The sequence below is a fragment of the Tursiops truncatus genome, chromosome 6 (assembly GCF_011762595.2).
Source record: "Tursiops truncatus isolate mTurTru1 chromosome 6, mTurTru1.mat.Y, whole genome shotgun sequence".
NCBI lineage: Eukaryota > Metazoa > Chordata > Mammalia > Artiodactyla > Delphinidae > Tursiops > Tursiops truncatus.
The window spans coordinates 108,628,451-108,656,157 of NC_047039.1; the positions used below are offsets into that span (position 1 = coordinate 108,628,451).

General features: G+C 56.2%; 2 protein-coding genes and 1 long non-coding RNA gene across 8 annotated transcripts in view; 2 read left to right on the forward strand and 1 right to left on the reverse strand.

Annotated features, from left to right (window-relative positions):
• The window catches only part of MIGA2 (mitoguardin 2), a 43,428-nt gene extending 17,086 nt beyond the window's left edge, over positions 1 to 26,342 (forward strand). For all 3 annotated transcript variants that reach the window (XM_033858803.2, XM_033858801.2, XM_073806697.1), the window contains exons 12-17: positions 4,862 to 4,960; positions 5,201 to 5,335; positions 6,098 to 6,151; positions 7,080 to 7,196; positions 7,415 to 16,808; positions 24,897 to 26,342. In XM_033858803.2, coding sequence (XP_033714694.1) covers positions 4,862 to 4,960; positions 5,201 to 5,335; positions 6,098 to 6,151; positions 7,080 to 7,196; positions 7,415 to 7,621 — 612 coding nt within the window. In that variant the 3' untranslated portion in view covers positions 7,622 to 16,808; positions 24,897 to 26,342. The remainder of the gene's footprint in view (positions 1 to 4,861; positions 4,961 to 5,200; positions 5,336 to 6,097; positions 6,152 to 7,079; positions 7,197 to 7,414; positions 16,809 to 24,896) is intronic.
• LOC117312686 (uncharacterized) lies at positions 739 to 16,641 on the reverse strand. Of its 2 annotated transcripts, none has more exons than XR_012332703.1 (3): positions 16,502 to 16,641; positions 15,228 to 15,536; positions 739 to 14,523 (listed from the first exon to the last, which is right to left on the reverse strand). It is a non-coding gene; the product is annotated as an uncharacterized lncRNA (long non-coding RNA). The 2 variants fall into 2 exon arrangements; XR_012332702.1 differs by having other exon boundaries at positions 16,431 to 16,570.
• Positions 16,714 to 26,342, forward strand: DOLPP1 (dolichyldiphosphatase 1). 3 transcript variants are annotated; one of them, XM_019949264.2, is made up of 9 exons: positions 16,714 to 16,808; positions 20,322 to 20,422; positions 20,645 to 20,729; positions 20,828 to 20,927; positions 21,159 to 21,257; positions 22,118 to 22,246; positions 22,732 to 22,821; positions 24,897 to 24,936; positions 25,332 to 26,342. In XM_019949264.2, exons 1-8 carry the CDS (start codon positions 16,733 to 16,735, stop codon positions 24,931 to 24,933), a joined length of 717 nt encoding a protein of 238 aa, XP_019804823.1. In that variant the 5' UTR covers positions 16,714 to 16,732; the 3' UTR covers positions 24,934 to 24,936; positions 25,332 to 26,342. The 3 variants fall into 3 exon arrangements, with proteins under 3 accessions (XP_019804823.1, XP_033714695.1, XP_019804824.1); XM_033858804.2 differs by having other exon boundaries at positions 24,897 to 26,342; XM_019949265.2 differs by lacking the exon at positions 22,118 to 22,246 and having other exon boundaries at positions 24,897 to 26,342.
• Positions 26,343 to 27,707: the final 1,365 nt, after the last annotated feature.

Genomic DNA, 27,707 nt, shown 5'->3' on the forward strand with positions numbered 1-27,707 from the left:
TCGTCCCGGAGCAGGGCTCGAGCCCATGTCCCCTGCATTGGCAGGCGGAACCTTAACCACTGCGCCACCAGGGAAGCCCCACTGTTGTCTTATTTTTAAGAAATTGCCGCAGCCATCCCAGCCTTCAGCAACTACCACCCTGATCAGTCAGCAGCCATCAACATGGAGGCAGGACCTTCCACCAACACAAAGATTATGACTCACCAATGGCTCAGATGATGGTTAGTGTTTTTTAGCAATAAAGCATTTTGGAATTAAGGTATGTACATTGTCTTTTTAGACATAATGCTATTGCACACTTAATACACTACAGTACAGTATAAACATAATGTTTATACACACTGGGAAACCAAAAAAATCCATGCAGCTTGCGTTATTCACTGTGTTGGGATGGTCTGGAACCAGATCTGCAGTTTCAACGAGGTCTGCCTGTCATTTTTTTTTAATATTTATTTATGTATGTATGTATTTATTTGGTTGTGCTGGGTCTTAGTTGCGGCAGGTGGGCTCCTTAGTTGCGGCTCCAGGGCTCCTTAGTTGTGGCATGCGAATTCTTAGTTGCGGCATGCATGTGGGATCTAGTTCCCTGATCGGGGATTGAACCTGGACCCCCTGCATTGGGAGCGTGGAGTCTTAACCACTGCACCACCAGAGAAGTCCCTGTAATCTTTTTCATCTTTGTTTCATCCATTACTTTATGTTTGTTGGATTATTAACAAGGTTGCATACATTCTCATGTTTATTTGGCCGCTTGTGTTTCTTTTTTTTTTTTTTTTTGATGGGTTTGAGCAAAGCTCTTGAACCCGCCTCTTTCCTCTGAGTCCTTCCTCCTCATGGGCTGGGCGTAATGTGAGGTAATGGTTCTGAAATGTCACCTCTAACACATCACCCAACTGCTTAAAACCCACCCTCGCTCCCACTGCCCTTGGTGTAAAGACCAAGCTCTGCTCTGTGGCCTCAGGGCTTCTGGTGCTCACAGACTTCCTCCCTGATCTGGCCTCTGCAGATGCTAGTCGCTCAGCACCCGGAACGCTGTTCCTCAACTCTTTTTGTTGTCGTTAGTTACCTTGTTGTAAAATACGCACATAAGAGTATCAAAAGGTAGGATGTGTACTTCCCTGGTGGCGCAGTGGTTAAGAATCTGCCTGCCAATGCGGAGCACATGGGTTTGAGCCCTGGCCCAGGAAGATCCCACATGCTGTGGAGCAACTAAGCCCGTGCGCCACAACTACTGAGCCTGTGCTCTAGAGCCCACGAGCCACAACTACCGAAGCCTGCGTGCCACAACTACTGAAGCCTGCGTGCCTAGAGCCCATGCTCCGTGACAAGAGAAGCCACTGCAATGAAGAGCAGCTCCCACTTGCTGCAACTAGAGAAAGCCCGTGTGCAGCAACGAGGGCCCAACGCAGCCAAAAATAAATAAATTTTTTTTAAAAAGTAGGATTTGGGCTTCCCTGGTGGTGCAGTGGTTGGGAGTCCACCTGCCGATGCAGGGGACACGGGTTCGTGCCCCGGTCCGGTAGGATCCCACATGCTGCAGAGCGGCTAGGCCCGTGAGCCATGGCCGCTGAGCCTGTGCGTCCGGAGCCTGGGCTCCGCAATGGGAGAGGCCACAACAGTGAGAGGCCCGTATAACGCCAAAAAAAATAAATAAATAAATAAATAAATAATAAATAAATAAATAAAAAGTAGGATTTAATGAATGGAAAGATGAACCCCTGTGTACCAGCCCCCAGGGTAGAAGGTGGAACACATTACCAGTATCCTGAAGTCCCTGTCCCACTCCCTCCTTCTCTTCCTTGGTCACCTGCCTTCTGAATCCCAGCTCTTTCCCCAGGAGAACCTCACCTGACTTGTCCCCTGGGTCCCGAGAGCCCTTGGGCTCATCCTGCCCAGTATGGCCCCATCACCCTGCATCCTCATTCCTACGAGGGCCAGAAGCCCCGCTCTTCTGGCACAGGTGTGTGCCCAGCCCAGGGCCTGGCACAGGGCAGCTGCTCCATGAACGTGAATACTGTTGGCTCTGCGTATCCATGGGTTCCATGTCTGCAGGTTCTGCATCTGTGAGTCCAACCAACCTCAGACTGAAAAATACTAAAAAAAAAAAAATGCAGAAAATTCCAAAAGGCAAAAACTTGGATTTGCCATGCACCAGCAAATTATTTATTTAGCCTTTACGTTGTACTAGGTGTTATAAGTAATCTAGAGATGATTTAAGGTGCAGGGGAGGACGTGCTTAGGTTATATGCAAATACTGTGCCCTTTTATAAAAGGGATTTGAGCATCTAGATTTGGTACCTGCAAAGGTCCTGGACCTAATCTTTTGCAGATTCTGAGGGACTCATTATCCTCCCAGCAGCTGCCGTTTGCCGAGCAGCACAGCGAGCCTGGTGCTTCACTCACATTTCGTCACCTCCGGTAGCTCATTTGATCCTGATGTCTCCATCTGCTCGGCCGAAAAGGAAAGTGAGCCTGGGGAGGTAGAGGGGCTTGCCCGGTCACTAAGCAAGGTTAGGGTGGAGCCGGGATTTGAACCCCAGTCAGCCTGAGCCCAGCCATGCCCTTAGCCTGTTCTTTGTGGCCTCCCCAGGAGGGTGAAAGGACGAACAAGTGAAGAAGGGCAAGTGAGGCTACAGCAGGTGTCAGGGGCTTTAGTGGATGGCCGATTTCTGCGGGTGCTCCCAGAAGGGCCCAGAGGCTCGGCTTTTTTCTCTCTGGCCTCTGCACCACTACAGGACTTGGCTTGATTTTATTTATTTATTTATTATTTATTTATTTGTTTGTTTATCGGCCGCGTTGGGTCTTCATTGCTGCATACGGGCTTCTCGTTGTAGTGGTTTCTCTTGTTGTGGAGCACGGGCTTTAGGTGCGCAGGCTTCAGTAGTTGTGGCGTGTGGGCTCAGTCATTGTGGCTCGAAGGCTCAGTAGTTGTGGCTCAGGGGCTCTAGAGCACAGGCTCAGTAGCTCTGTGACATGTCATGTGGGATCTTCCCGGACCAGGGATTGAACCCCTGTCCCCTGCATTGGCAGGTGGATTCTTAACCACTGCGCCACCAGGGAAGTCCTTGGCTTGATGTTGATTAAGAAATCAAGAAGAGGCTCGGCTGGCTATCTAGCAGCTCTTGAGCGCCAGACCCCACTCCCAGCCCTGGACTGAGTGGTAACTGACAGCCCTGTCAGGTTTTTCTAGGCAGCAGAGCTGCGGTGGCCTCTGTCTGGGAAGACGCCAGCCCCTGCACACACCAGGCTCTGGAACTGTGGAATCAGGCCGCCTCCTTGCTATGCCTGGGGCCAGACGTGAAGCCTCCCCAAGCCTCAGTCCCCTACTGTGTAGACGGGCGTGTCCTGGGAATGTCACGAGCTGATGCCAGCGGCCATCAAAAATGTCAGCAAGGGCCAGCCCACATCTTCAGCTTCGCTGTCAACTTTGACATATGAGGAAACTGAAGCTCGGGGAGGTTAAGGCACAGCCCAGGGTCATCCTAGCAAATTCTCTTTAAAACTTAATGAAAATAGTTTTAAAAGAGTATAAAAATGGGAGTTCCCTGGCGGCCTAGTGGTTAGGATTCCAGGCTTTCACTGCCATGGCCCGGGTTCAACGCCCAGTCGGGGAACTAAGATCCTACAAGCCATGTGGCATGGCCAAAAAAAAAAGAAAGAAAAGATTATAAAAATGACTCATGCTGGGCTTCCCTGGTGGCGCAGTGGTTGAGAGTCTGCCTGCTGATGCAGGGGACACGGGTTCGTGCCCCGGTCCGGGAAGATCCCACATGCCGCGGAGCGGCTAGGCCCGTGAGCCATGGCTGCTGAGCCTGCGCGTCCGGAGCCTGTGCTCCGCAACGGGAGAGGCCACAGCAGTGAGAGGCCCGCGTACCGCAAAAAAAAAAAAAAAAGTAACAGGAAAGTCAAAATGTCAAAATCTCAGAGCATCAGAAAAAAAAAAAAAAAGACTCATGCTAATTGTAGAAAAAACTAAGATGATGCAAAAAAATTGTCCCCAACGCCACCCTGTTCACATCTTGGTGAACATCCATCCAGTGCCCCCTCTGCCTGTGCTTCTTATAAATGGCATCAACCTGCCCCTGCTGCTCTGTGTCAGTTCCACTGTGCCAGGCTCTTGGGCACATCAATGATCTGAAGCCTCAGGATTCATATCTGTAAAATGGGCACAATATTGGACCATCCCTCATAGGACTGTATGAATTAAATGAGTTGATCCACGTTAGATCAGCCCTGGCACGTACTAGCTTTCCACGTCTGTGAATTACATCTGTGTCTGCAAACTTTGTCGTAAGCCCCAGCTAAGCCTCCCAGTCCCAGAGAGTGAAGAATTCCTCCTGTGTGCTGACCATCTCCGTTCCTGGCAGCATTAGTCCTATACACTATTTATTGCCTGATTGTGTTACACAAACGAGCTTATTGACTCCCCCAGAGTAGCCCCAAGTGTGGGGCTGTAGCTTCTCCCGTTTCACCAGTGAGGCCGATGATTGCGGAGATCTGAAACTTTGGCGGCTGGCTCGACCTCACACCCTTGCGCATCCTTCCAAAGCGAGTGCCTTCTGTGGCATGTGCACATCTTTTGGAAGGCGGTCCGTTGCTCAGTAACGAGCTGGTGTGAGACATTGCTGGGCGCCCCTGGTGTTGCATCCCTCCAGGACGTGCCCTGGGCGCCGCAGAGGTGTGTGGAGGCGGGCACAGGACACTTCCTGCCCCATTCTCTCCATGACTGCTACTCAGGGATTGGCCTCGGCCCAGCCTTGGTGTGTCCCTCTTGCACAGGCCAGCTTGCCCCTGTGGGTCCAGTCCAGCTGCATCTTGGGGCCTCTCCCACGGCCAAAACAAGCTCTGCTTCTCCCCCCAGAGCCCCAAAGGCTTCCTGGAGAGCTACGAGGAGATGCTGAGCTACGCCCTGCGGCCGGAGACCTGGGCCACCACGCGGCTGGAGCTGGAGGGCCGAGGGGTGAGTTGTTTGTGCTGAGCCTCGGTGTCCTGGGGTTCCCTGCACCTGAGCTCCTCGAACCGGGTGGAGGTGCCTGTAGGAGCCCTGCCTTGATTCCGAGGCTCTGAGATGGCTCCGTGGCTGCGAGAAGCCCCCATTCCTGCCCTGCCTGCCCCAGGCCCCTCCTCACACCGCCTGGTGTGCCTGCTCAGCCCGGTGTCCCCACCCGCTCTGCCCTCAGAGCACTGCTGCCCCCCGCAGGTGGTGTGCATGAGCTTCTTCGACATCGTGCTGGACTTCATCCTCATGGACGCCTTCGAGGACCTGGAAAACCCCCCGTCCTCGGTGCTCGCCGTCCTGAGGAACCGCTGGCTGTCAGACAGCTTCAAGGAGACGGTGCGTGGCCGCCCCACTCCCAGGCACACACACGCTCACGTGACCCCACGCGTGCGCCTGGGCACCAAGGCTGGCTCCCCACCCATCAGGGGGCAGTCACGCCACTGGGATGCTGCCCGCCGCTGTGATCCAGGGCTGCTGGGCACACCAGTCCCCTGCCCTGGAGAACTTCCCACAGGATCCCCTTGCTCTCCTCTGACCGGTGTAGCACGGAGGGACGTGCACTTCCCTTCTGCACTGTGGTTTCACTTAGGCAGTCTACTCATTTCTGGGCTGCCATTCATTCTGTTCCATTTGAATGCATTAAATAAGTTAAAATACGGGGGAAAGAAAAAAGGGGTACAGCAGGAGAGCATTGAGCACAGGGCCCCTGCAGGGTGGCCGTGCTGTGTGCCATGGGGGTGGTCTGGAGAGGGGTGGGGCGGGTCTTTTACAGGCAGTAACCATGGATCCCCACAGTCACTGAGTGAGGTGGGGCTGCTGAGTCACGGCCATTTCACAGAGGAGGAATCTGAGGCCCAGAGAAGACTGGTGGCTAGTCCAGGGAGCTGCCTAGTAAGGGTTAGAGTAGGATTCAGATTCAGGTGCGCCTGACTCCTAATTGAGGGCAGGGAGACGACAGAGCTCAGACAGCCGTCCCTATCTCCCTGCTTGGGGTGGGATGAGCTGGGGGTAAGGGCCTGGTCCTGGACTGGGGGTGGCTAGCGGCTGCCGGCCCGGCCTGTTAGTCTGACCCCCCGGGGGTTCCCATCTTTGATTTAGGCCCTGGCCACTGCTTGCTGGTCTGTCCTGAAAGCCAAGAGGAGGCTGCTGATGGTGAGTGAGCTGACAGGGCCCCTGGGGAGCGCCACGTGGGGGCCTTGGGTGTGGTGCCTAGCTCAGTTGACCCTGCCTTTGGTGTGTGCTGGACCCCGGTCTAGGGGCAGGACATGTGGGCTGGGCAGAGGAATGGGGCTCGTGCAGGGAGGTCTTACTGAGCCCCCAGGCCCTGCTGCACCTTTTGGCCTTTGTCACAGCACCGGCCCCCTGTCCTGCCATTACTGCTCCCTTGACCAGGAGGGCCTCAAAGGCACACGTAGATCTGTTTCATCTTCCCACCCAGGGCGCATCACAGAGCAGGCCACTGTGAAACGTCAAAGGAATCAAAAGCGGGGAAAGGGTGTCTTCAGAGGGAGGAAGGGCACGTGCAGAGCAGTGGTGGTTGGCTTGGCGGAGGCGTCTCGGCGGGGCAGGCAGAGCCTCCCTCCCGCCCATCGGGCTGCATTACCTGCTCTCCCAGGCGGCGACCGGCTGCACTCTCCGGGCTGCTGCGATCCACTGTTCCCCTCTGCCAGCCCGGCTCTGCTGCCCAGCTGATACCATCTGCCACTGCCACATGCTCTGGGCACTTCCTGTGCTGAGCGCACCCCGGGCCGCTCGCGCAGCCCTCACCACAGCCCCAAGGTTGCCCCTATTCTGCAGAGGTGAAAACCAGGGCTTCGAAAGCCCCAGTCATCGGAGTTCCCTGGCAGTCCAGTGGTTAGGACTCGGCGCTTTCACTGCCAGGGCCTGGGTTCAATCCCTAGTCGGGGAACTAAGATCCTGTGAGCCGCGTGGTGTGGCCAAAAAAACCAAAAAGCCCCAGTCACCTGCCCGGCATCACCTAGCAAGGACAGTAAAGAAGCCCCGGCTCTTAATACGACCCCAGGGCCTGGCTGCCTCACCCTGCCTGGGTCCCAGCCCTCAGCCTTGCCACCCTCCACAGGTGCCTGATGGCTTCATCTCCCATTTCTACTCCGTATCGGAGCACGTTAGCCCCGTCCTAGCCTTCGGTTTCCTCGGACCCAAGCCTCAGCTCTCTGAAGTCTGTGCTTTCTTTAAGGTAAACAGGGAGCTCCATGTCTGAGAGCTTGTGCTCCTTCCACTGGGAGCCTGACCTGGGTGGGTCCAGAGGAAGCCCCGGGAGGGCAGGAGCTGGGGACAGAAGGGGCTGGGTCAGGGCTCCAGTGGTGAAGGAAGAGGCTTTGGGTGGCCCGGACGACCTCAGCGCGGGGGGTGCAGGGGCCCCGGCCCAGGCCCAACACCCGCCCTCTCCCCCAGCACCAGATCGTGCAGTACCTGAGGGACATGTTCGACCTGGACAACGTGCGCTACACATCGGTGCCGGCGCTGGCGGACGACATCCTCCAGCTGTCCCGGCGCCGCAGCGAGATCCTGCTCGGCTACCTGGGGGCGCCGGTGGCCAGCAGCATTGGCCTGAACGGTGTGCTGCCCCGAGATAACGGGCCCCCAGGGGAGCTGCAGTAGCGGTGGGTGTGGACCGGCAGGAGTGGCTGGCTGGTCCTCATTCACGTGGCTGATGGCAGAGAGAAGGCCTTGGGGTTGGCATTGGAGGCCTGGGTGTCTGGCCGTCAGCAGTGGCAGAGCCCAGGCCATGGTGGCCAAGGGTGCTCGCCCCTGACCTCGCCCCCACCCCAACCTCCATCACCTGGAATCCCCGAGGCCCAGGGGATAAACTTCCTCTGAGCGGCGTGGAGCCCCGAGGGGCCCGCCTCAGCTGTTCGTGGGAAAGCAGAGGCTGGACCAGTGGCCAGTGGGGCCTGAGGGATTGTGAGGAGAATCAGGACAGGCAGAGATGGGATGCCCCGGGGGTGGGTGCCCAAAACCCCCTGCCACCCCAGGGCTGCTGAGTGGGGCTGGGAGGGTGGAGGTGAAAGAGGGGGTGGCCGGGCGCTGCAGTGGAGGAACCTGGGCTGGACAGTCTCAGATCCAGGCATCTGCCCGGCCAGTCCTGACGGCCTGCTGCCACCCGAGAGAATGTGCTGCTCCAGAGATGGGAGGGTGGGAGCCACAGAGTGTGGCCGGGGGGCATCTTGGTGGGCGGCGGGCCCGGGCCATCCAGAGGCGGGCCCGCTTTCCTTGCGTTCACGTCAGGGCGGGGACCAGGCCCTTGAACAAACCCAAGCACTGAACCGGGACAGCGTCCTCTGACATACCCTGGCCCTGCCAAAGGCCGTCACTTCTCCTCCCACCTACCTCTGCCACCACCAAAGACGGAGGAGGTGGGGCTGGTCCCCTCGCCCCTGCCCCGCCCTCTGTGAGCCCGGAACTCCCTGGCTGGTGCTAGGCACTGAGCTGGAGGCTCTGACCACGGGTCACCAGGAGCAGGGCCCCTGGAGTGAGGGGGCCCAGGGGCCACATCAGGGGAGGTTAGAGGATGTAGGCGGCTGGACCAGCATCAGGACAAGAAACTTGCCTGGCACTTTGCCTTCAACTCGATGACAAATGCTCTCAAGCCGTGTAGAGCCCGCCTCCCCGCTGGTCCTGCAGAGGAAGGCCGGCCGGCATTTGTAGACTCACTTCTCTTACAGTGTTTTCACCTGAGGTGGGATGGGCTCTTTTATTTATTGCCTTAACACTTTATTTTGAGGTCGGCCCCTTTCCAGGTGGAGAGGCCTACAAGAGAAACAGACTCCTGGTTCTCCACACTCTGGAGTTGGGACTGGCTCAGACGGCGGGGGTGGGCACCCTCTCCTGAATGGCAGAGGGGTCCGGGGCGGGAGGTGGTCTGGCCCTTGGGGGCGGGAAGGAGGGGGGATGGGAGAGGGCCCACTATCTCTGAGCCCAGTCCCTCCCCCACGTGGTCCCTCCTGCCCCCCAGACTGTAGGACCGCTGTACACTAACTGTGCTTCTGGCTGCAAACCCACTTCTCTGGAGTCGCTGCCCTGGACGGAGCAGCCTCCTGGGTGGGAAGGACCTGGGCAGCCCCTCCCTCCTGACATTCCGTTCATTTGCACTTCCCCGCGCTGTGAATGTAATCTTGGGCCTGGGCCCCCCCGGCTGCTCTGATTCGCTCCCAGAAATGCACACAGAAGCGGCATTTTCATTCTGTCTTTGTTTACATGTCCACGCACTGCCTCCCGCACTTGATTTGTTGCAGCTCCCCACTTTTGTACGGTAGGGCGTGTGCACGTTGACTCAGAGTCAAATAAATGATTTAATGATTTCCTTCCACACTGCCGTGCACGTGTGGCTGTTGCTTCCTGGGGGCCTGCTCTTTAGGGTGCAGTTTGGGGGAGGCTCCAGGAGGGCAAAGGTGGAAGGCAGCCTGGTGGGAGCTATGAGCCGCTCGCAGCCTGCCAGGGCCACGTGTCCCTCGGGTGAAGGTGGGGAGGGTGCCACTGCAGCGCTTAAGGGCATAGATGTGGGTGGGGCAGCCTGGGAGTGGATCCTGCCCCGGCAGCATCTAGGTAAGGTCGCTTAGCTCAGGGGCCTCTATGTCCACAACTCTTAAGATACAGGCAGGGGACCCGGCAGGGGTGCAGACTCAGCCTCTCAGTCACTGTAAATGGCTGAGTGGGTAAGAGCCAGAGGGGAGGGCTGGAGCAGGAATGCAGCAGATCTGAGCTTACCAGGTGTTCAGAAGTTTTCATGGGCGGTCAGACATCACAAAGTTTATTTGAAAAGTGCAGTAATCCCCTCTATGGGCGGGGGATACATTCCAAAACCCCCAGTGGAGGCCTGAAACCACGGATAGTACTGAACCCTATATATTCTACGTTTTTTCCTATATACACATACCTATGATAAAGTTTATTTATTTATTTATTTTTTGGCCACACTGCGTGGCTTGCGGGATCTTAGTTCCCCCAACCAGGGACTGAACCCACACCCTCGGCAGTGAAAGCATGGAGTCCTAACCACTGGACCGCCAGGGAATGCCTAAAGTTTAATTTCTATAAATCAGGCACAGTGAGAGATCAATGACAAGAATAATTGAACAATTATAACAATATGCTGTAATAATAGTTACGTGGATATGGTCTGTCTCAAAATACTGTACAAATTTAATGCCTTTTCCATCTCAACTAATCACATCACACACTGGCTGTAACTTGCAGCTTGAGGTGCAACAGTAAAACTAGCACAAATTTCTTTTTCCTTCTTCATAATTTCATGGATAAAAGATTTGTTCTTACTGTAGATCTCAGCAACCTCAGTACATGATTTTTTTTCCTTCCCTAAGTTGAAAACTTTCACTTAAAGGAAGCACCTGACAGCTTCTCTCTGTCATATCTGGATTGCCAGCATCGCTCCTCTTGTGCTGGGTGACCATGTAGTAAAGTAAGGATTGCTCACACACAAGCACTGTGACGCTGTGATAGTCATTCTGATAACCCAGATGGCTATTAAAGGGCAGGTAGTGTATACAGCATGGGTACGCCGGACAGAGGGATGATTCACATCCCAGGGGACAGAGCAGGATGGCTCGAGATGGCACGAGATTTCATCATGCTACTCAGAACGGTGTGCAATTTAAAATTTATGAATTGTTCATTTCTGGAATTTTCCATGTAATATTTTCGTACCATGGTTGACTGAGGGTAAGTGCAGTCTCAGAAAGCAAAACTGGATAAGCAGGGACCACTGTACGTTTTAAAAATTTTCTGTGCTTTTGAAATTTTTAAATGTATAGAAAAGTTTCTCTAGTAGTAGCGAGCAGGGGCTACTCTTCGTTGCGGTGCGTGGGCTTCTCATTGCGGTGGCTTTGCTTGTTGCGGAGCACGGGATCTAGGCGCGTGGGCTTCAGTAGTTGTGGCTCGTGGGCTCTAGAGCACAGGCTCAGTAGTTGTGGCGCACGGGCTTAGTTGCTTCGCGGCTTGTGGGATCTTCCCGGACCAGGGCTCGAACCCGTGTCCCCTGCATTGGCATTCTCAACCACTGTGCCACCAGGGAAGCCCACTGATAGGGTTTTGATATGAGTCTGCAAGCAACTGATTTATTACAGTCTCTGTGCAGTGAAACCTCTCTGCTCATCTGTATTTGCAGCCGCTCCCCAGTGCTACCATCACCGCCTCAGCTCCACCTCAGATCATCAGGCATTAGATTCTCGTAAGGAGTGCGCAACATAGATCCCTCGCATGCGCAGTTCACGGTAGGGTTCGTGCTCCTATGAGAATCTAATTCCGCCACTGATCTGACAGGCGATGGCGCTCAGGCGGTACTGCGAGCGACGGGGAGCAGCTGTAAAGACAGATGAAGCTTCACTCACTCGCCCGCCGCTCACCCCCCGCTGTGCAGCCCGGTTCCTAACAGGCCACGGACCGCTACCGGTCCATCGCCCAAGGGTTGGGGACCCCTGTTTTAGAGTATTTCCATCACCCCAAAAGACCCCTTCTGCTCAACTGCGGTGAATCCCCCAGCCCCCAGGCCGCCACCAATTTACTTTCTCTCATGACTTGCCTTTTCCAGACATTTCCTGTAAGTGGAGTCACACAACATGTGATCTTTTGTGCTTGGCTTCTGCACATAGAATACTGTTTTGAGATTCATCCCTTCTATGGCATGTATCAGTATTTTATTTCTCTGTTGCCGAATAGCATTCCGCAAAGAGTTTTACCTCTTCCGTTTTGAATACCACTGTGGACTCGTGGGTTATTATTTATTTGATATTTACAATCAGTTACAATCAGTTTTCTGATGTTCAGATGGTCACAAATTTTCCCAGTGGGAGCCCCTTTGAGCTGGCTCCTGGGTCCTTTTGCCATCCCCCACACACACACCCTGAATCAGTCTTGGAGAACTTCCTTTCTAGCATAACAAGTCCCAGGAAGCTCAGAATACCAGACACCAGGTCTGGGAAGGCCCTCAGGGGAATCCTGGCCCACTTATTTCTGTGGCGGCCGGTGGACTGTTACAGTCACGGCCCCCACGAATCGTGCCTCTTGGAATCCATGTCCTTGTATAGGCCTCTCCCATGGCAGCTCTGACCTCGGCCACGTGACCTGCTTTGGCCAGTGGAACAAGAGTGACGTGATGCAAGCAGAGGCTTGGCGAGCTCTGGTGCACTGGGGTCGCCCTCTTGGAGAATATTTGCGGCCATGAAAACCTTGGCTCTTCTGCTGGAGGCCACGTGAAGGAGAATGTGGCACCCGGGCCAGAAGCCCCAGCTAAGGGTCAGATTTGAGGGAGGCCCCTTGGACCACACAGGCCCAGTCGAGTCACCAGTGACCCAGCAGAATTGAGCCAGCCAAGTTGCAGATCTTGAATAAAATGGTGATGGTCTTAAGGCACTAGGTTTGGGACTGGCTTGTTACACAGCAGTAGGTAACTGATGCCAGCCCCCTTGTTGATGAAAGGGGAAACTGAGAGTGGAGGATGACCACCCCAGTGCACATACAGCGAATACACAGCAGCCCCAGCGTGGACACTCATATCTCCTGAACCCGTAGGGCTTCTGCTGCATCGCCTGTGAGACTGATTCTCGTGCAGCCTGGGGGGGGTGTGGAGGGTAAGATCTCGTAGTGTCGTAGTGTCGTCTTTGGCCCAATCTGTGGTTCACATCAAGTGCTCAGTAAACAGTGGTTTCGATTACAATATAAATGGCTCCCAGGGCGTGTATGCAAATGGGACAGGACAGGTGAAGAAGGATCATCTGTCCACCAAGTATTTCCTGTGCGCCTACTGTGTGCCAAGCACTGCGCCAGGTGCTGCACAGGCAGCGGTGGAGGCTCCGGAGCCGGCTTGCACCCCATCTGCTAGCGAGAGCGGACTGTGCATCTCTTCCTAACTCCTTGTTCAGTACCATCACGATGGTGGCTGGCAAGTGGCCACAGGAGAGAGTATTTACACCATGGAAATCAGCACATGCCACAAACCAGGGGAGCTTGTGGCTTGGGAGACTGAGCCAGACAATGTGTCTCGAGGACTTGGCTCCACGGTGTTTGGAACGCTAGGCCCTGACTTCTAGAAGCCTCTATGCTAAGACACAGACAGTGAATGGCTCCTCTCAGAGGTTTTGAAGCCAGAACTGTCACTTCTACTTTGAGACCATTTGTCTTTCTTACTGGCATCTTTAGGATCCAGGAGTCCCACATCCTCTGTGGGAAGCACAGTTTCTCGACGGCAGCACCCTTGCTCCTCTCCATCTTTCTCCCTTCATCCTTGATGCCCAGACGGACGTGGTCTGGCACCGCCTAGGAGCTCAAATAGTCCCGGAAGTGCATGAACAAACCTCTAATCTAGAGGGCGGCAGCTGACACATTTCGGGGAAACAGGCCCAGAGAGGGGAAGAGTTCTTTCCTAGGGACTTTGAGCGCATGCCAGGGTGGCTGGGGTGTGGTGCACAGAGTAAGACGTTGTGCCTCTAATCCGGGGGCCGCACTGTCTGTGAACTCCCTTCCAGAGGAGAGGCCAAAGTGAAAGGCCTGCCCTGCCCGGGACAGCTGCGGCTTGTCTGAGGGCTCCTCTGGGCAGTGGGAGGAGGCAGCCTGCAGTTTGGTTAATGAGATGCAGGGTGGTTCAGAACCTGGGCCTGCCCATCGGGCAGACCTGGATTCAAATCGTGGCTCTGTCACACACTAGCCAGTTGACTTGGCAAATGGTGAGACGCTCAGAGCCTTACTGTCCTCAGCTATAAACTGGGTGCATTAAGAACTGCCTCCCAGGCTGTAGTGGAGCTAAGACGAGTGACTAAGGATGGAGCACCTCCCAGGATGCTCAGAGAGATACCAGGGGCATCACTGCTCCACCCCTCAGCTCAGGGAGGAGGCAGGCGGCTCCTTCAGCTTCCCATGGTTCCCCTCACAGCATTCACGCCTGCACAGCCCAGCTCCTCATCCACATGGCAGGTCTGTGCTGTCATCTCTCCCATCTCATGGGACCCCGCACTGGCTCCTAGGCACATCGCCATCGGAAAAGCATCCATTTGTACACCAAAGATCTGCACAAGGCTGTTCCTAGCAGCACCATTCCTAACACCCCAGACCTGGAAACACCCCGAAGTCCAGCAGAGTTGAATGGAAGGACTTCCCTGGTGGCGCAGTGGTTAAGACTCCGCACTCCCGATGCAGGGGGCACGGGTTTGACCCCTGGTCGGGGAAGATCCCACAGGCCGTGTGGTGTGGCCAAAAAAAAAAAGAGTCGAGTCGAATGGAAAAGAAACCAATAAACATGGTGTGTTCACACCGTGGAACACTACACAGGGAGAATAGATGCATTACAACTAGAGGCCGCAGCATGGATCTCACAAACACAACGCCGGGAAAGGAGCCACGCCCCACAAGCACGTACTGTAGCATTCGGCTTATAGAAAGTACACAGATCAGACTAACCTCATGTATGGTGCTAGCAGATGGGATGGTGGTCACGCTGGGGTGATGAGAAGGGGTGTCAGGAACTCCTGGGGCTCTGGTTCTCGATCTGGGGGCTGCAAACACAGGTGTGCTTAGTTTGTGAAACTTCATCAAGCTATACACATTTGATTTCTGGATTTTCCTGTATGAGTGTTATATTTTAATTTTTTTCAAAGGCAAAACCGAACCAAACGACAAAGTCACCTTTCAAGATCCCCTCTGTAGTCACCAAGAGTGGCCCTCCAAGTTTTAGGAGGCCAGGCCCCTCTCCCCCAGCACCTCACCTCTCCCTCTCTCTTGCCTATTTCATCCTGTGCTGTTCCCTCTGCCAGGAAAAGCCCACCCCAGCTAACTCCCTCACATTTTATAGTTCCTCACCCTGACACTTCCTCCAGAACACTCTCCCTGAGGTGAGAGGATAGGCCTGGATTTCGGGGACTTGGCTTCTCAAGCCTAACTGCTCATCCATGAAATGCCATCTAACCAGGGAGGGGCCATGCAGCCAGACGGGACGGCGTCCCTGTCCTAGGGAACTATTCTGGGAAACTCACAGCCCACTCCTCACACCTCCTGCCTCTCAGCGGCTAATAAAGGCAGTGCCTGAGGTAGCTGAGGGCAGGTGACAGTGAAATGGGGCCAGCTGACCCACACGAGCCCAGGCTGGGCCGGGTGGGAAGCTGAGTACAGTTGAGGGGTCCTGGGGGCCCTCCTGGCTCGCTGGTGGGTTCTGAGTCACCATCATCCCCCCAGTCCTTTCAGCCCCACCCATGGTACTCACTCCTGCTGCCTGGCTGGCTCACAGAGTCAGCGGAATTCTCTGCTGTGTTCTCACTTCTCATAAACACTTAGGCTATTTATCCGGCACTTGTTCTAGCATCGGCCTGGGCCTGTCTCCAATACGTAACAGGCCCTGTCTTCATGCTGCCCAGGTCTTCTCCAGTTGTGGCTGCAACCACTTATATCAGAGCCCCAGGGGACATAAGAATGTAGACTCCAAGGCTGCAACCCAAGATCTACTGGATCAATCCAGGGCCCATTTTCTACAAGCTGATCTCGGCGCTGCATGAATTCAGAGAACCATTGTTTACTGTTGAGAGACAGACAAGGAGCCAATTACAGTCCAGTGTGGTCAGTGCGGGGGTAGGAGAGAGGATGCAACTGGGATGCAACTGTGGGAGCCCAGTGGAGGCCCCTCTCCTGGCCATGGAAACCTCTAAGTGAGGACAGACACCTGAGACAGACTGGAACAGCATGTGAAAAGGCTCAACGACAGGAGGTGCCGGGCACTTTACCTGACTGTAAGCACTGCAATCTAGCCCAAGAGAGAGTGAGGGTGGGAGAGGGAGAGGTGGGTGGTAAGGTGTGGCTATTTATGCAAGGCCTGTAGGACAATGAGAGGAATGTTTTGGGAAAACTGAGGTATAGGTGGAAAACCCTCCTCTTGTTTAAAATGCTCCCAAGATGCCTCATTAAGCAGCATAAACGGGATTGAATCAATAAATCTGTGTTAATTGAATGAAATGAGGAACGGAGTCTTTTAATTTCAATTACGCTTCCACTCGACATCAGTTAAGCTTCCATAAAGCATTCAGGGGGCCGACTGTGAGCCCCGACCCGGGAGTTCCTTCCCCCATCCCACCCCCAACCTTTAATGGAAAGGTTGTCAGTTTTGTGTGATTCGCTCCGTTGGCAGTCAGTAAAGGGCAAAGGAAAATAAGTCCCCTCTGGGTCTCTGGCCTCAGTTAACTCATAACTAAAAGTAGGTGAGTTCAGACTCCATAGCGCCGAGGTTGCCTCCCCGCTTCGAGCATGCGCTCTGACAGGCGCTCAAGTCCTGTCGACCCCGGGCTGGCTCCCGGTATCGAGGAAGCCTTCACTCGGTACACGTCCCCACCAAACCAAAGCTCCCACCAAAGTTCAACACGCCCCCCAAGCTAGCGGGTGATTGGCCCGCCCTGCCCACACCGCGAGCCGGCCTCACCTTCTGATTGGCTGTTCTGCTCTCTGTTGTGTGCTGAAACCCTCCTTTTCTCTGATTGGTTAGCCACCTACCTGCGCTCGTCCCGGATTGGGCGCCGTCTTGGCCGGCTCGCAGGCTCCTAGGGGCCCTGCTTCCTGATTCGCCGCTCGGGCCTGCCCCACGGCCTGCACGGTGAATGGCTGCGCCGCTACCTGTATCGGCCTCCGATTGGGCGCGCGGCACCTCCCCCGGCGTGATAGGTCAGGACCACCGCCCCCCTGGCTCCCTATTGGCTGCTCGGCGAAGCCCGGTCTCCGGGTAAGATGGCAGCGGACGGACAGTGCTCGCTCCCCGCTTCATGGCGGCCGGTGACCCTCACCCACGTCGAATATCCTGCAGGTAAAAGACAACCCCGGCCTCGAGGACGCCTTCCTGGGGCCGGCCGGTCAGTGCCGGGCGGTCCGGCCGGCGCAAGCCCGCAGAGGGGGCGCCGGGGGACCGGGGTGGGAACTGTCAAATAGTGAGCCACGGAGGGTTCGGCCGGCGCGCGCGCCGCGCAGGCGCAGTGGTGTGGCGATGAGCTGGGCGAAATTGTGAGCCGCTCCCTCGCGCACTCTGCGGCTGCGCGGCCGGGGTTGCTCCACTGGGTCCCGGGGCGCCGGTGGGCTGTAGTGGGGCGGTGGTGTGCGTGAGGCGGGAACGGATCACTGGCCTGGACCTGGGCCCTTCTTCCCCTCCGTTCCCGGAGCCGGAGAGGCTGAACTCTCTCCTCGGCGTGTAGGGAGTGCCTTTTTCCTTCAAACAGTGCTTTGGGGCTGCCTGGAAGAAAGAGCTCCCCATTGCTGGGATTGTGCAAATCGAGGCCGGGCAGCTCTTCGTTGTTTGAGTACTTCTGATGCCACGCCCTGGGTAGGGGGCACTGCTCTACAACTCAGGGAACCCGGTGAGGGGTCAGGCAGCCTCTGGGATGTTAACTTCTGGAGCTCCCCATCAGACACAGCTCCAGAAGCTCAGCGTTTTCCATCCGTGAGGTCCTGTAGTGAGCGTTCTGGAGGCCGTTTAGTAGAGTGGTGCAGAGCTTGGGCCTTGGGGTCAGAGTTCAGGCCGAGGCCTTGTGCAAGTGACTTCACCTCTCTGCCTCTCTGAAGTGGAACTAATCACAGTGCCTCCCTTCTAGTGGTGACGTGAGAATCAGAAGTAGGAGATGTGAGAAATGCTGAGTGCAGTGCCTCGCATACAGTAAACATTGAAGAAATAACTGCAGTTAACATGATCCCACCTTCCCAGGACCCTCTCAAGCCCACACTGCCATCTATGTGTAGGATGGTTGGATGTTGGGTGAGGCTGGGGACCCCCTCATTGAGCCCTGGTTGCCCCAGGAAGGGCCTACTCATGCAGAGACATGAGAACCTGGCCCTGCTGAGGACTGGATGCCAGGAAACTTTGACCCTAGGTGTTCTGGGTTATATTGGGGATGGGGCGGCCCTGCAGCTGTTGGGCCCTACTGTCTGCCTGCCTCCCTGCCATTCACTCATCCTTCATTTAGCTGGTATCCACTGAGCACCTCCTGAATGCCAGGCCCTGGGCTCGCTCTGCATTTTGAACGGTGAACAAACCAATATGTCCCTGGACTCCCAGACTGTGAAAAAAAAAAGCCCACTTTACAGGACGGAAACCAAGGCCTGGAGTGGGGAAGGGACCTGCTTAAGTCCTCGGCACCTTCATGATTTCCCCTCCCTGGCCTGGAAGGAGGAGGCTGGCAGACGTGAGCGGCATGACGCAGGCTGTGATGAGGGACCCTTTGCAGGGACTGTGGGTGCCTGGAGGAGAGACCTGGCTGAACCTGGGGGCCTCTCTCAAGGTCTAGTGCCCCTGCTAACTCTTCTGTGACCCCCTGCACTTCTCCTTCGTGCCCCTCATCACACGGACCCTGCTTCCTTCATCCATTCTCCTTTCATTTAACATCATTTTAGAGCCCAGTTAGTGCCAGGCGCTGTGCTGGGCTTGGGGGAATTGAGTGGGGTGTAGAGACCCCATCCCTGCACTCATGGCGCCTACTTTCTAGAGGGAGAGACAGATGCAGGCCGGATAGCTCCACTAATGAGTGGTGTCCTGAACGATGCCCTGGTTACAGATTCTGAGAGCTTTGCAATGGCAGGAGTGTGATTTTTTTTTTTTTTTCCCACTGTGGTGGGTACTTAATTTATGTTGAGTTAACCCAGACAGCATCCCAGGTGGGGGAAACAGTGTGTGCAAAGGTCCAGAAGTAGGACAGAGCATGGTGCGTTCAGGGAACTAGAATTTGGTTCCTGGAACTGGAGCAGAAGGTGGGAGGGAAGCAGGGCCAGGACTGCAGGGCTTGATGAGCTGGATTGAGGTGGGACTTATCCTAAGGGCCGAGAGAGCCACCGGGGGGCTTAGACAAGAGGATGGTCAAGGCAGAGTTGCTGACAGCATCTGCAGGAAGGCCCAAAGGTGGTGCTTGCTGTGAGACAGGTCATGGAGATGGCCAAGGCTTTGGGGGCACCAGCCATTTCCTGTCCTCCTGATGACCCAGTGTCCTGGGCATCGGCTGGACAGCTGAGAGACCCAGAATCTCAGGGCTGGAGGGGGCCAGGCCGCTGTGTGGATGAGGAGACAGAACCCCAGAAAAAGGAAGGGCCTCACCCAGTGTCATCCAGGGGGCCTTTGGCGGTACTGGCATTTGGACCTATGTTGCCGGCCTGCTCTCCCAGGCCAGTTCAAAGCCAGCCCTACCCTGGGTAGGTGTGGGGGAGGCCAGGTGTGTGCCCATCCCATCAGCCTGGAATCTGGGCTCGGCCTTGGGTGGGTACCTTCCTGCTGCCTGTGTGAGGCCAGGCTGGTGGTGGGGCGATTTCCCACACTGAGTTCTCCAAACATGGAAGTGTCCTGGGTGCCAGGGACCGAGCTGGGCGTCTCACAGGCCTGGTCACATCAGAGCTCCCATGGCTGTAGGAGGTGGCTACTGATATCCCCATTTCACGGGTGAGAGAGCTGAGGCTCAGGGAGGTGAAGTCCTTGCCTGAGGTCGTGTAGCCAGCAAGTGCTGGCACGGGAACTAAACCACACTCTCTGACCCCAGAGCTGCTACATAGCTGCCCTGTCTCAAATGGTGAGGGTGGCCTTTGGACTAGCAGGAAAGTGGCTCCTGTCTGTTGGTTCCAGGATCCTCCTGCCGAGACCTATTAGGGGGTAAAAAGCAGGTAGTCAATAGGTAGCCAATTTTTTTGCCAGTAGAGAGGCAGTGAGAAGCTGTTACTGCAGCGGGTGGCCATAGTGGGCAACGGAGCTTCACCCCCACCCCCAGCCTTGGTCCCCGTCAGAGTCCACAGTGTAGACCCAAGTCTGTGCGGTGTTCAGAGAACACCAGGTTGCCCTGGAGGCCCAGGGCTTGGCTGGGTCGGTCTCCACACAGCACTGCGTTCCAGAGTCATCCATGTGCCCGCCAGGCTGCCTCCTGGGACAGGGCCCAGCCTCTGGGGTCAGACCAAGCCAGGTTCAAATATCCGCTTTGGTGGGATAGTGGGTGTAGCACCTGGACCAGGCTAGAGACTTGGATTTTAGTCAGATCCTACCTCTTTCTGGCTGTGTGACTTTGGACAAATCATGCAGCCCCTGTGGGACTCAGTGTCGTCATCTGTAGAACAGGGAGAGTGAAGGCACCTGCTTTAAACTCACGATCTGTGAACCTGAGTGCTTAGTAAACACGCTGTGCCCGTGACTGAGGACGAGCGGTGAGCTTGGAAGGCTGAGGCACCCCCAGCCGCCTGGCCTTGCGCTCCGGGCCTGGCTGGGACCACCTCTGACTGAGGCTCTACTTCGCTTGCCGGGGGCCAGGCCCTCTCCCATGGCTGCGCTCTGTCCTCATCCTGTTCTCCCTGCCTTGCCCAGGTGATCTCTCTGGCCATCTCCTTGCCTACCTGAGCCTCAGCCCCATATTTGTCATCGTTGGTTTTGTGACCCTCATCATATTCAAGCGGGAGCTGCACACGGTGAGTGAGTCACTCCCACCCCAGGGAGGAGGGGCCTCACCATTCCTTCCCGGGGCTTTGCCTTCCCTCCCCTGCTTCCACCTTTCTTGAGGTGTGTGGAGCCTCCTGGCTGGTTGCAGGTTGTCCACTGGGCTGGAGGTTCAGTGGGCGGCCACGGCCTTTGGGCTGGGCGGCGGCCAGCAAGCACACAGAGGCCCTGCTGACCATGCATCTTCCCAGCAGATCTCGTTCCTTGGGGGCTTGGCACTGAACGAGGGGGTCAACTGGCTGATCAAACACGTCATTCAGGAGCCACGGCCCTGTGGAGGTAGGGCCCAGGCCTTGGGGGTCTGCGGGTCCCCCAGGTTAGGGCATTACTGGGAGGCCTGCATCCTCCCATCATGCCCTGCTCTCTGTCTCCACCAGGTCCCCACACGGCAGTGGGCACCAAGTACGGGATGCCCTCCAGCCATTCCCAGTTTATGTGGTTCTTCTCCGTCTATTCCTTCCTTTTTCTGTATTTAAGGTGAGCTTCTGCCCTGGCTGGGGTGGCCCTGAACTGGCCCAGGCTGGCCTCTGCCAGGGACTTGCTGCAAGCCCTTTGGATGCCATTTAGGGCTTGGCCTCTACGGGGGGTGGGAGGAGCTGCAGCCAAGGCAGAAGGTGCCCAGGGAGCATGTGGCTGGGGCCGGGGCTGTGTGGGAGGCCTGGGCCCCAGGCTGTGGGCCGAGGCCACCTAACAGGCTTGTTTTCCCAGAATGCACCAAACGAACAACGCCAGGTTCCTGGACTTGCTGTGGAGGCATGTACTCTCCCTGGGTCTCCTCACCGTGGCGTTTCTAGTCTCCTATAGCAGGTACAGAGGGAGGGAGAGCCCCTGCCCCACGCCCTGCCCACTGGATACTTGGTCCCTATTGGACCTCGCTGTGGACCCGAGTCCCAGAGCCTGTAGGGCAGGGCTGCGAAGGGGGTCCCAGGCCTCTCATTTTATTTATTTATTTTTATTTTTTTATTTTTGGCTGCGTTGGGTCTTCATTGCTGCATGCGGGCTTTCTCAAGTTGCAGCGAGCGGGGGCTACTCTTCGTTGCGGTGCGCGGGCTTCTTGCAGTGGCTTCTCTTGCTGCGGAGCACGGGCTCTAGGCGCGCGGGCTCAGTAGTTGTGGCTCATGGGCTCTAGAGCGCAGACTTGGTAGTTGTGGCTTACAGGCTTAGTTGCTCCGCGGCATGTGAGATCTTCCCGGACCAGGGCTCGAACCCGTGTCCCCTGCATTGGCGGATTCTTAACCACTGCACCACGAGGGAAGCTCCAGGCCTCTCATTTTAAAGGGCCAGGGCTCCAGCTGCCCCTTCCAACCCAGTCCTTGCTCTCTCCTCTTGGTTGGGCCCAAGGTTCTAGGGTTAGCCATCTGTTCCCAAGGTCCTGGAGCAGCCCCTTGCAGACAAACTCCAAGTTCAAGGGCTGGACAGAAGGGAGGCAAATCCTAGCTGAGCCATCCCTTCACTTCTAGAGTCAGGGGAGCAGCTGTTGGGGTCCAACCCCTTGCCTCCTTCTAGAAGTAGCTCTGAGTCCGTGTGGTCACAGGGGCCTGCCCCGTCTGTATATGTCTCCCGTGTGTGTGCAGAGGTCCAGGGAAGCTGACACTCAGGCGTGCAGGGAGGCTGTGCAGGACTGTCTCTGGCTGGCTCTCATGAACTTCCCTCTGTCCTTGGCCCAGGGTCTACCTGCTGTACCACACCTGGAGCCAGGTGCTCTATGGGGGCATCGCTGGAGGCCTCATGGCCATCGCCTGGTTCGTCTTCACGCAGGAGGTCCTCACCCCCCTGTTCCCTAGGATAGCAGCCTGGTAACTGCCTCCTGCCCCTGCTGCTGTCCCCCGCTCCCCCCACCTTCCCAGGCACTATGGCCCGTGCCCCTTCCTGCGAAGGGGCCATCAGTGGGAGGACCCAGGCGTCCTGACCCCAGCCTCAGTCTCCCTGGGAGGGCCCTAGTGCCCAGGCCTCTGGTGGGCATAGGGCAGCAGGCCCCGCTCGTCTGGCTTCCATCTCCCCCAGGCGTTTTCTCAGCCCAGAAGCCAAGATGCCAGCCTCTGTCCTTGCCTGGCCTCTCAGGGACTTGGAAAGCAGCATGTGTCCTTCTGGGCTGTGTGTGCCTTGGGGCATTGGACCTGCCTGAGTGTCACACAGGCGACACATCTGGGTCTTGCACAGGCCAGGCAAAGTGGTGGGGAGAGGGTGCATCGCCGGCCCCAGGCACTGGTGGGAGAGTCTGGCTTGGTGACAGACTCATGTTCTGATATGGTCCTGGATTTCCGGGTGTCTGTCTCTCCAGGCCTATCTCTGAGTTCTTCCTAATCCGAGACACGAGCCTCATTCCCAACGTACTCTGGTTTGAGTACACGGTAACCCGGGCAGAAGCCAGGTGAGTCAAGGGGATTAGCAATCACTGGGTCCTGGCTCAGTGGGGCACATCCCTCAGTCAGTGCCGCCCCCAGTTTTGGAAGGCTGCCTGAGAGCCGGGCACTTGCCTAAGCACTTTTCTTGCACTGCCTCAGTGAATCCTCCCCTGGACCCCATTTTACAGATGAGAAAACTGAGGCTCAGAGAGGGGAGGAGAGGAATCACTTGACCAAGGGTTTGCAGATCGTGGGTGTGGGAGCTGGGCTGGGAACCTAGGCTGTTGAGCCCAGGGCCATGCTTTTTTTCTCTCTTTTTTTTTTTTTCCTTTTTTTGCGGTACGCGGGCCTCTCACTGTTGTGGCCTCTCCCATTGCGGAGCACAGGCTCCGGACGCGTAGGCTCAGCGGCCATGGCTCACCGGCCCAGCTGCTTCACGACATGTGGGATCTTCCCGGACCGGGGCATGAACCCGTGTCCCCTGCATCGGCAGGCGGACTCTCAACCACTGCGCCACCAGGGAAGCCCCAGGGCCATGCTTTTAACCTCTGTGGCCCGGAACCAGAGAGCTGGGCAGCCAGGATTCTCTGGGAGCCTGTGTGTCGACCCCCCTCAGGACTGTTTAGTCCAGACACTTTCCTCTGGAGGGGTAAACTGAGGTGTGGTGAGTTAGGGGCACCCGTGTTTGCACAGCCAGTCAGGACAAAGCTGGCTTTGGAGGCTTCCTCTGACTCAGCTCTCCACGCACCCCACATCCTGGGTGGGGTGCCAGGTGGGGTCGGGAAGGCCTGGCTCCTTCCCAGGTTCAGAGGGGAGCCGAGGCGAGGTTGGGCTCCAGCACAAGCCTGGGAGGTTTCCTGAGGAGCCCTGGGTTCCTGGTGAGAGGAACCACAGGGCGGGGTCACAGCAGCCGGGAAGTGTGTCTAGGGCATCATGGTCCCAATTATCCTAACGAACTTAAGGATAAAGCCCTGGATCCTGAGGAAAGGGGATTTGAGGGGTTAGGGCAGGCAATCCTGTTATTGGCGGAAGGCCCCAGCTGGCCCAGGCTCTCCACCTGGCTTCCAGAGCGGCCCCGCCCCTCCCGGCTGGCTGCCACCCACCTTGATGTACCCAAACTTCCATGTGCACCTGCTCTGTGCCAGGCTGTGGGCGGCAGTGGCCGGCAGGGGGGACACGAGGAATGAGGCACCTACCTGTGCGACAAGTGCCTCGGGCTTGAGAGCTCATGACAGCAGCGTGCTGTGAGGGTGTGTGGTTGGGCTGGCTGGCCGCTGTGACAGGTCTGAGCAGAGAGAAAGCGGGACTGTCCAAGTTGGGGTTTAGCAGGGAGAGTGCTCTCAGCATAGGGAACAGCTTGTGCAATGCTTCTGAGAACAGGAAGCTTGGGGAGTCCACCAAACAGACAGAGGCAGGTGTGGCTGGAGCCCAGGGAAGAAGGGGGCTGGCCATGGCACGAGGCTGGGGCTGCATCACGCAGGACCTGTGGGGACAGTTAGGTTTCTGAATTTCAGTGGGGTCTCTCGAGGAGCCAGGCCCTCCAGGGAACGGGGCTGCCCCTGCTTCCTTCAGGCTCCTGAGCCCGTCGTAGGTATCGCCACACCCCCAAGTCAGGTACTCAGATCCACTCGATAACTTGTATCAGGAGTGCTCCTACCTTTGCTTATGTATATCCCAAATGGAGAACTCACTACTTTCTTGTCTGTTTAGGTTGATGGTAACAGAACCCCACTTATGCTGGCTTATCTATAAGTGGGAACTGCCCATGATTACTGGAATCCAGCCAGGTCCCTCTTGCCTCTGTTCTCCCGTCCTGGCCCCCGCCCCTGCCCTGGCCTCCTGGCTGCACTTGGACTCCAGAGCTGAGCACCTGTGATACACCTGTGATACAGGCCCAGCAGAGACATTGACCCTCTCTAGGCCCCAAGTCCCAGGTCCCAGGGCAGGAGCTCTGATTGGCCCAGCTTGAGCCAACCACTGGGGCTACTGGGAGTGGACCCTCACTCATTCTGATGGGATTGTGGGGAGGAAGGAGACAGCTGAGGGGCGAGTCACTGGACGCCAGGAGTCCCCTCATCTGACCCCCACCCCCACTTTGCAGGAACAGACAGCGCAAGCTGGGGACGAAACTGCAGTGACGGGTGAGTGTGGCTGTCTCCAGCCTCCAGATGTGGCCTGCACGATGCCTTGCAGGGTGGATGGAATGACAGACAGAGGGACGAAGCAGAGACCTCTACAGACCCAAGTCACCGAGTGGAGCCTTTTTTTTTCTTATTTTAATTTTAACGAACAAGGTGGACCAAAGGGCTGAGCCAGCCCCTCAGCCAGGACCCTGGAGGGCCTGTTGCCGGGGGGCCTCACAGCCAGAGACCCTCACAGTGCTGCTGCCAGCCCCCAGTTGGGCGGAAAGTGCCCCTGACGTGGGCACTGGGGCATGGGGTAGAGAAGGAGGGCTTGAATCTCTGGCCGCAGGGCCAGGAAATGTAGGTGGCGTGAAAAATGCACACTATTTATTTTTTGGTTTTGTCAAAGGCAGATGGGATTTTGGAGAGGGACTGGAAGACCCAGCTCTGCGGGGGCTGCCCTGCGTACCGAGGAGCCCAGGTCAGCTTCCCAGGCCCTTTGCCCTGGGCCCGAGAGATGGCCTGGGGGCCCAGGAGGAGGGAGCACCCCCATGCCCCCCCTGCCGCCAACGCCATTCCAGAACCTCGGTCAGTGTTTCCCGTGTGGGAGCCAGGCCCAGAGAGAGCAGGCGTCTGCGCTGCCATCGCTGTGTCCTACCCGCATCGACCCTGCGCTGCAAGGGCTTTCTCTGGTTCCCTGTCCCCAAGACAGCGGTCCCTTTCTGATGAAAGAGCCTGCGCCTGTGGGTGAGCAAACCCAAGCTGTTTACAGCTCTTTCCTGTCCTGCGTCCGCTTCATCTCCACCCGAACAAAATGCAGAGGAAGCAGGAGCTGGTGAGAGGAGTGGGGTAGCGGTGCCTACTGTCCCCACCCTTCCCTCCCCTCTGTGTGCTCTGAGCATTCCTTGTCCTTCCCGACCCCCCTCCGAGAGGCTGGGAACCTGCTTGGGTCACCCCAAACCTGTGTCCGGGGTGTGGCTCACAGATCCCCACTGCCCAGCTCGGAGGACGACTCCTCCCAATCTTGAAGCCGCCTTGAAATGGAGCTGTGGAGAGGAGATGCGTCCAGACTTGGAAGCTTCTAGAACTGAACCAGGCTGCTCGGGACCTGTGTTCAGGGCCCGACCCCCCTCCCTCCCCCGGCCGCCTTTTCTTTGTGGAGGTTCCTAATCTGCTGCTGAAGCACAATATTTTGGTGCTTTCTTTTCTCATTTGTTAAAGACAGTGTCCAAAGCCATTCCAGATGCCAGGACCAGGGGCCTGTTTCTGGGGAAGGTTGGTCAGTCCCCACATTTTCCTTTCCTTCCCTTCTCATTTTTATTTTTTACATTTTGCCTGAGATAAGCCAAGTGTGAGGTGGTTTGACTTAAGAAAAATCAATGAAAATTGTTTACTATTGTTTTAAAATAAAATCTTCAACTCTGGCAGCTTGAACATGTTGACTGAGCTGATGGGAGGAGCCGGGGACGTGGCTGTGCGGACACACAACCCGAGGGGCAAGGGCATGGTTAAGACCAGAAGATCGTGCGCGTCTCCAAGACACCTAGTCCCCTCCAGCCCCCAAAGCCAGGGTTGGAATGGCCTCTGTGACATACCCCACTGGGGTCTGAGGACAGCTCCCTTCCATTGAGTTTTTTTCGTCCCAGTCTACCTCCCCCTGTGGCGCTGGCTGGCTCTGCTCTCAGTAAGCCTAGCTTCTCCTTCATGTGACAGCCCTTGAAGACTGGGGACAACCTGCATGTCCTTCCTAAGCCTCTGTGAGGATACAGACCTCCGCTCCTTGCTGAGTTCAGTGCTGCTTTAGCGTGCGGACGGGTGAGTATCGTGCTTTGGAAGAAATAACTGCAAACTGACCTGGGTTTTGGATGCCTTGTAGGAGTGAAAGGAACACAAGCCATTTCAGGGGTCCAATGTGGGGGTTCTAACCCTTCTTTAATTCATTAACCTGAGATTCATAACAGCTTCACCCTCAGGCGAATCAGAAGTAATCCCATCCTCACATGAGCTCGAAGGCTGGGTTTGGGTTCCCCACCACGGTCCACACAACCTGGACATTTAGTTAAGGTGACCTCATCCCAGACGTGTGGCAGAAGCAAACAAATCTCTGGAAGAAGGAACCTTCATGCCAGACTTCAATTATTTATACAGTTTTAAGAAACTACCATGAACAAAATATAGACAAAGATGACCAGGTAGGAAAGGAATCACCACCATCCTTGAGAACTAGCTGGAAACAAGTATTAGAAACAAACCCACACATACTTCAGGTGCTGGAATGATCGAGCACAGATTTTAAGTTGTTTTACTTTTTTAAAGAAGTAAGGGACAAACTTGAAAATATCTGCAGGACTTCGCTGGGCGTGCTCTGGTTGAGAATCCACCTGCCAGTGCAGGGGACACAGATTTGATCCCTGGTCCGGGAAGATCTCACATGTCATGGAGCAGCTAAGCCCGTGTGCTACAACCACTGAGCTTGCGCTCTAGAGCCTGCGAGCCACAACTACTGAGCCCACGCACCACAACTACTGAAGCCCATGAACTCTAGGGCCTGCGTGCTGCAACTGCTGAGCCCTTGTGCTGCAACTACTGAAGCCCACATGCCTAGAGCCCGTGCTCCACGAGAAGCCACTTCAATGAGAAGCCCACGCACCACAACGAAGTATAGCCCCTGCTCACCACAAATGGAGAAAGCCCGCACGCAGCAACGAAGACCCAAGGCAGCCAGAAATAAATATATATATGTATGTATGTATGTATGTGTGTATATATGTGTGTATCTGCAGAGAACA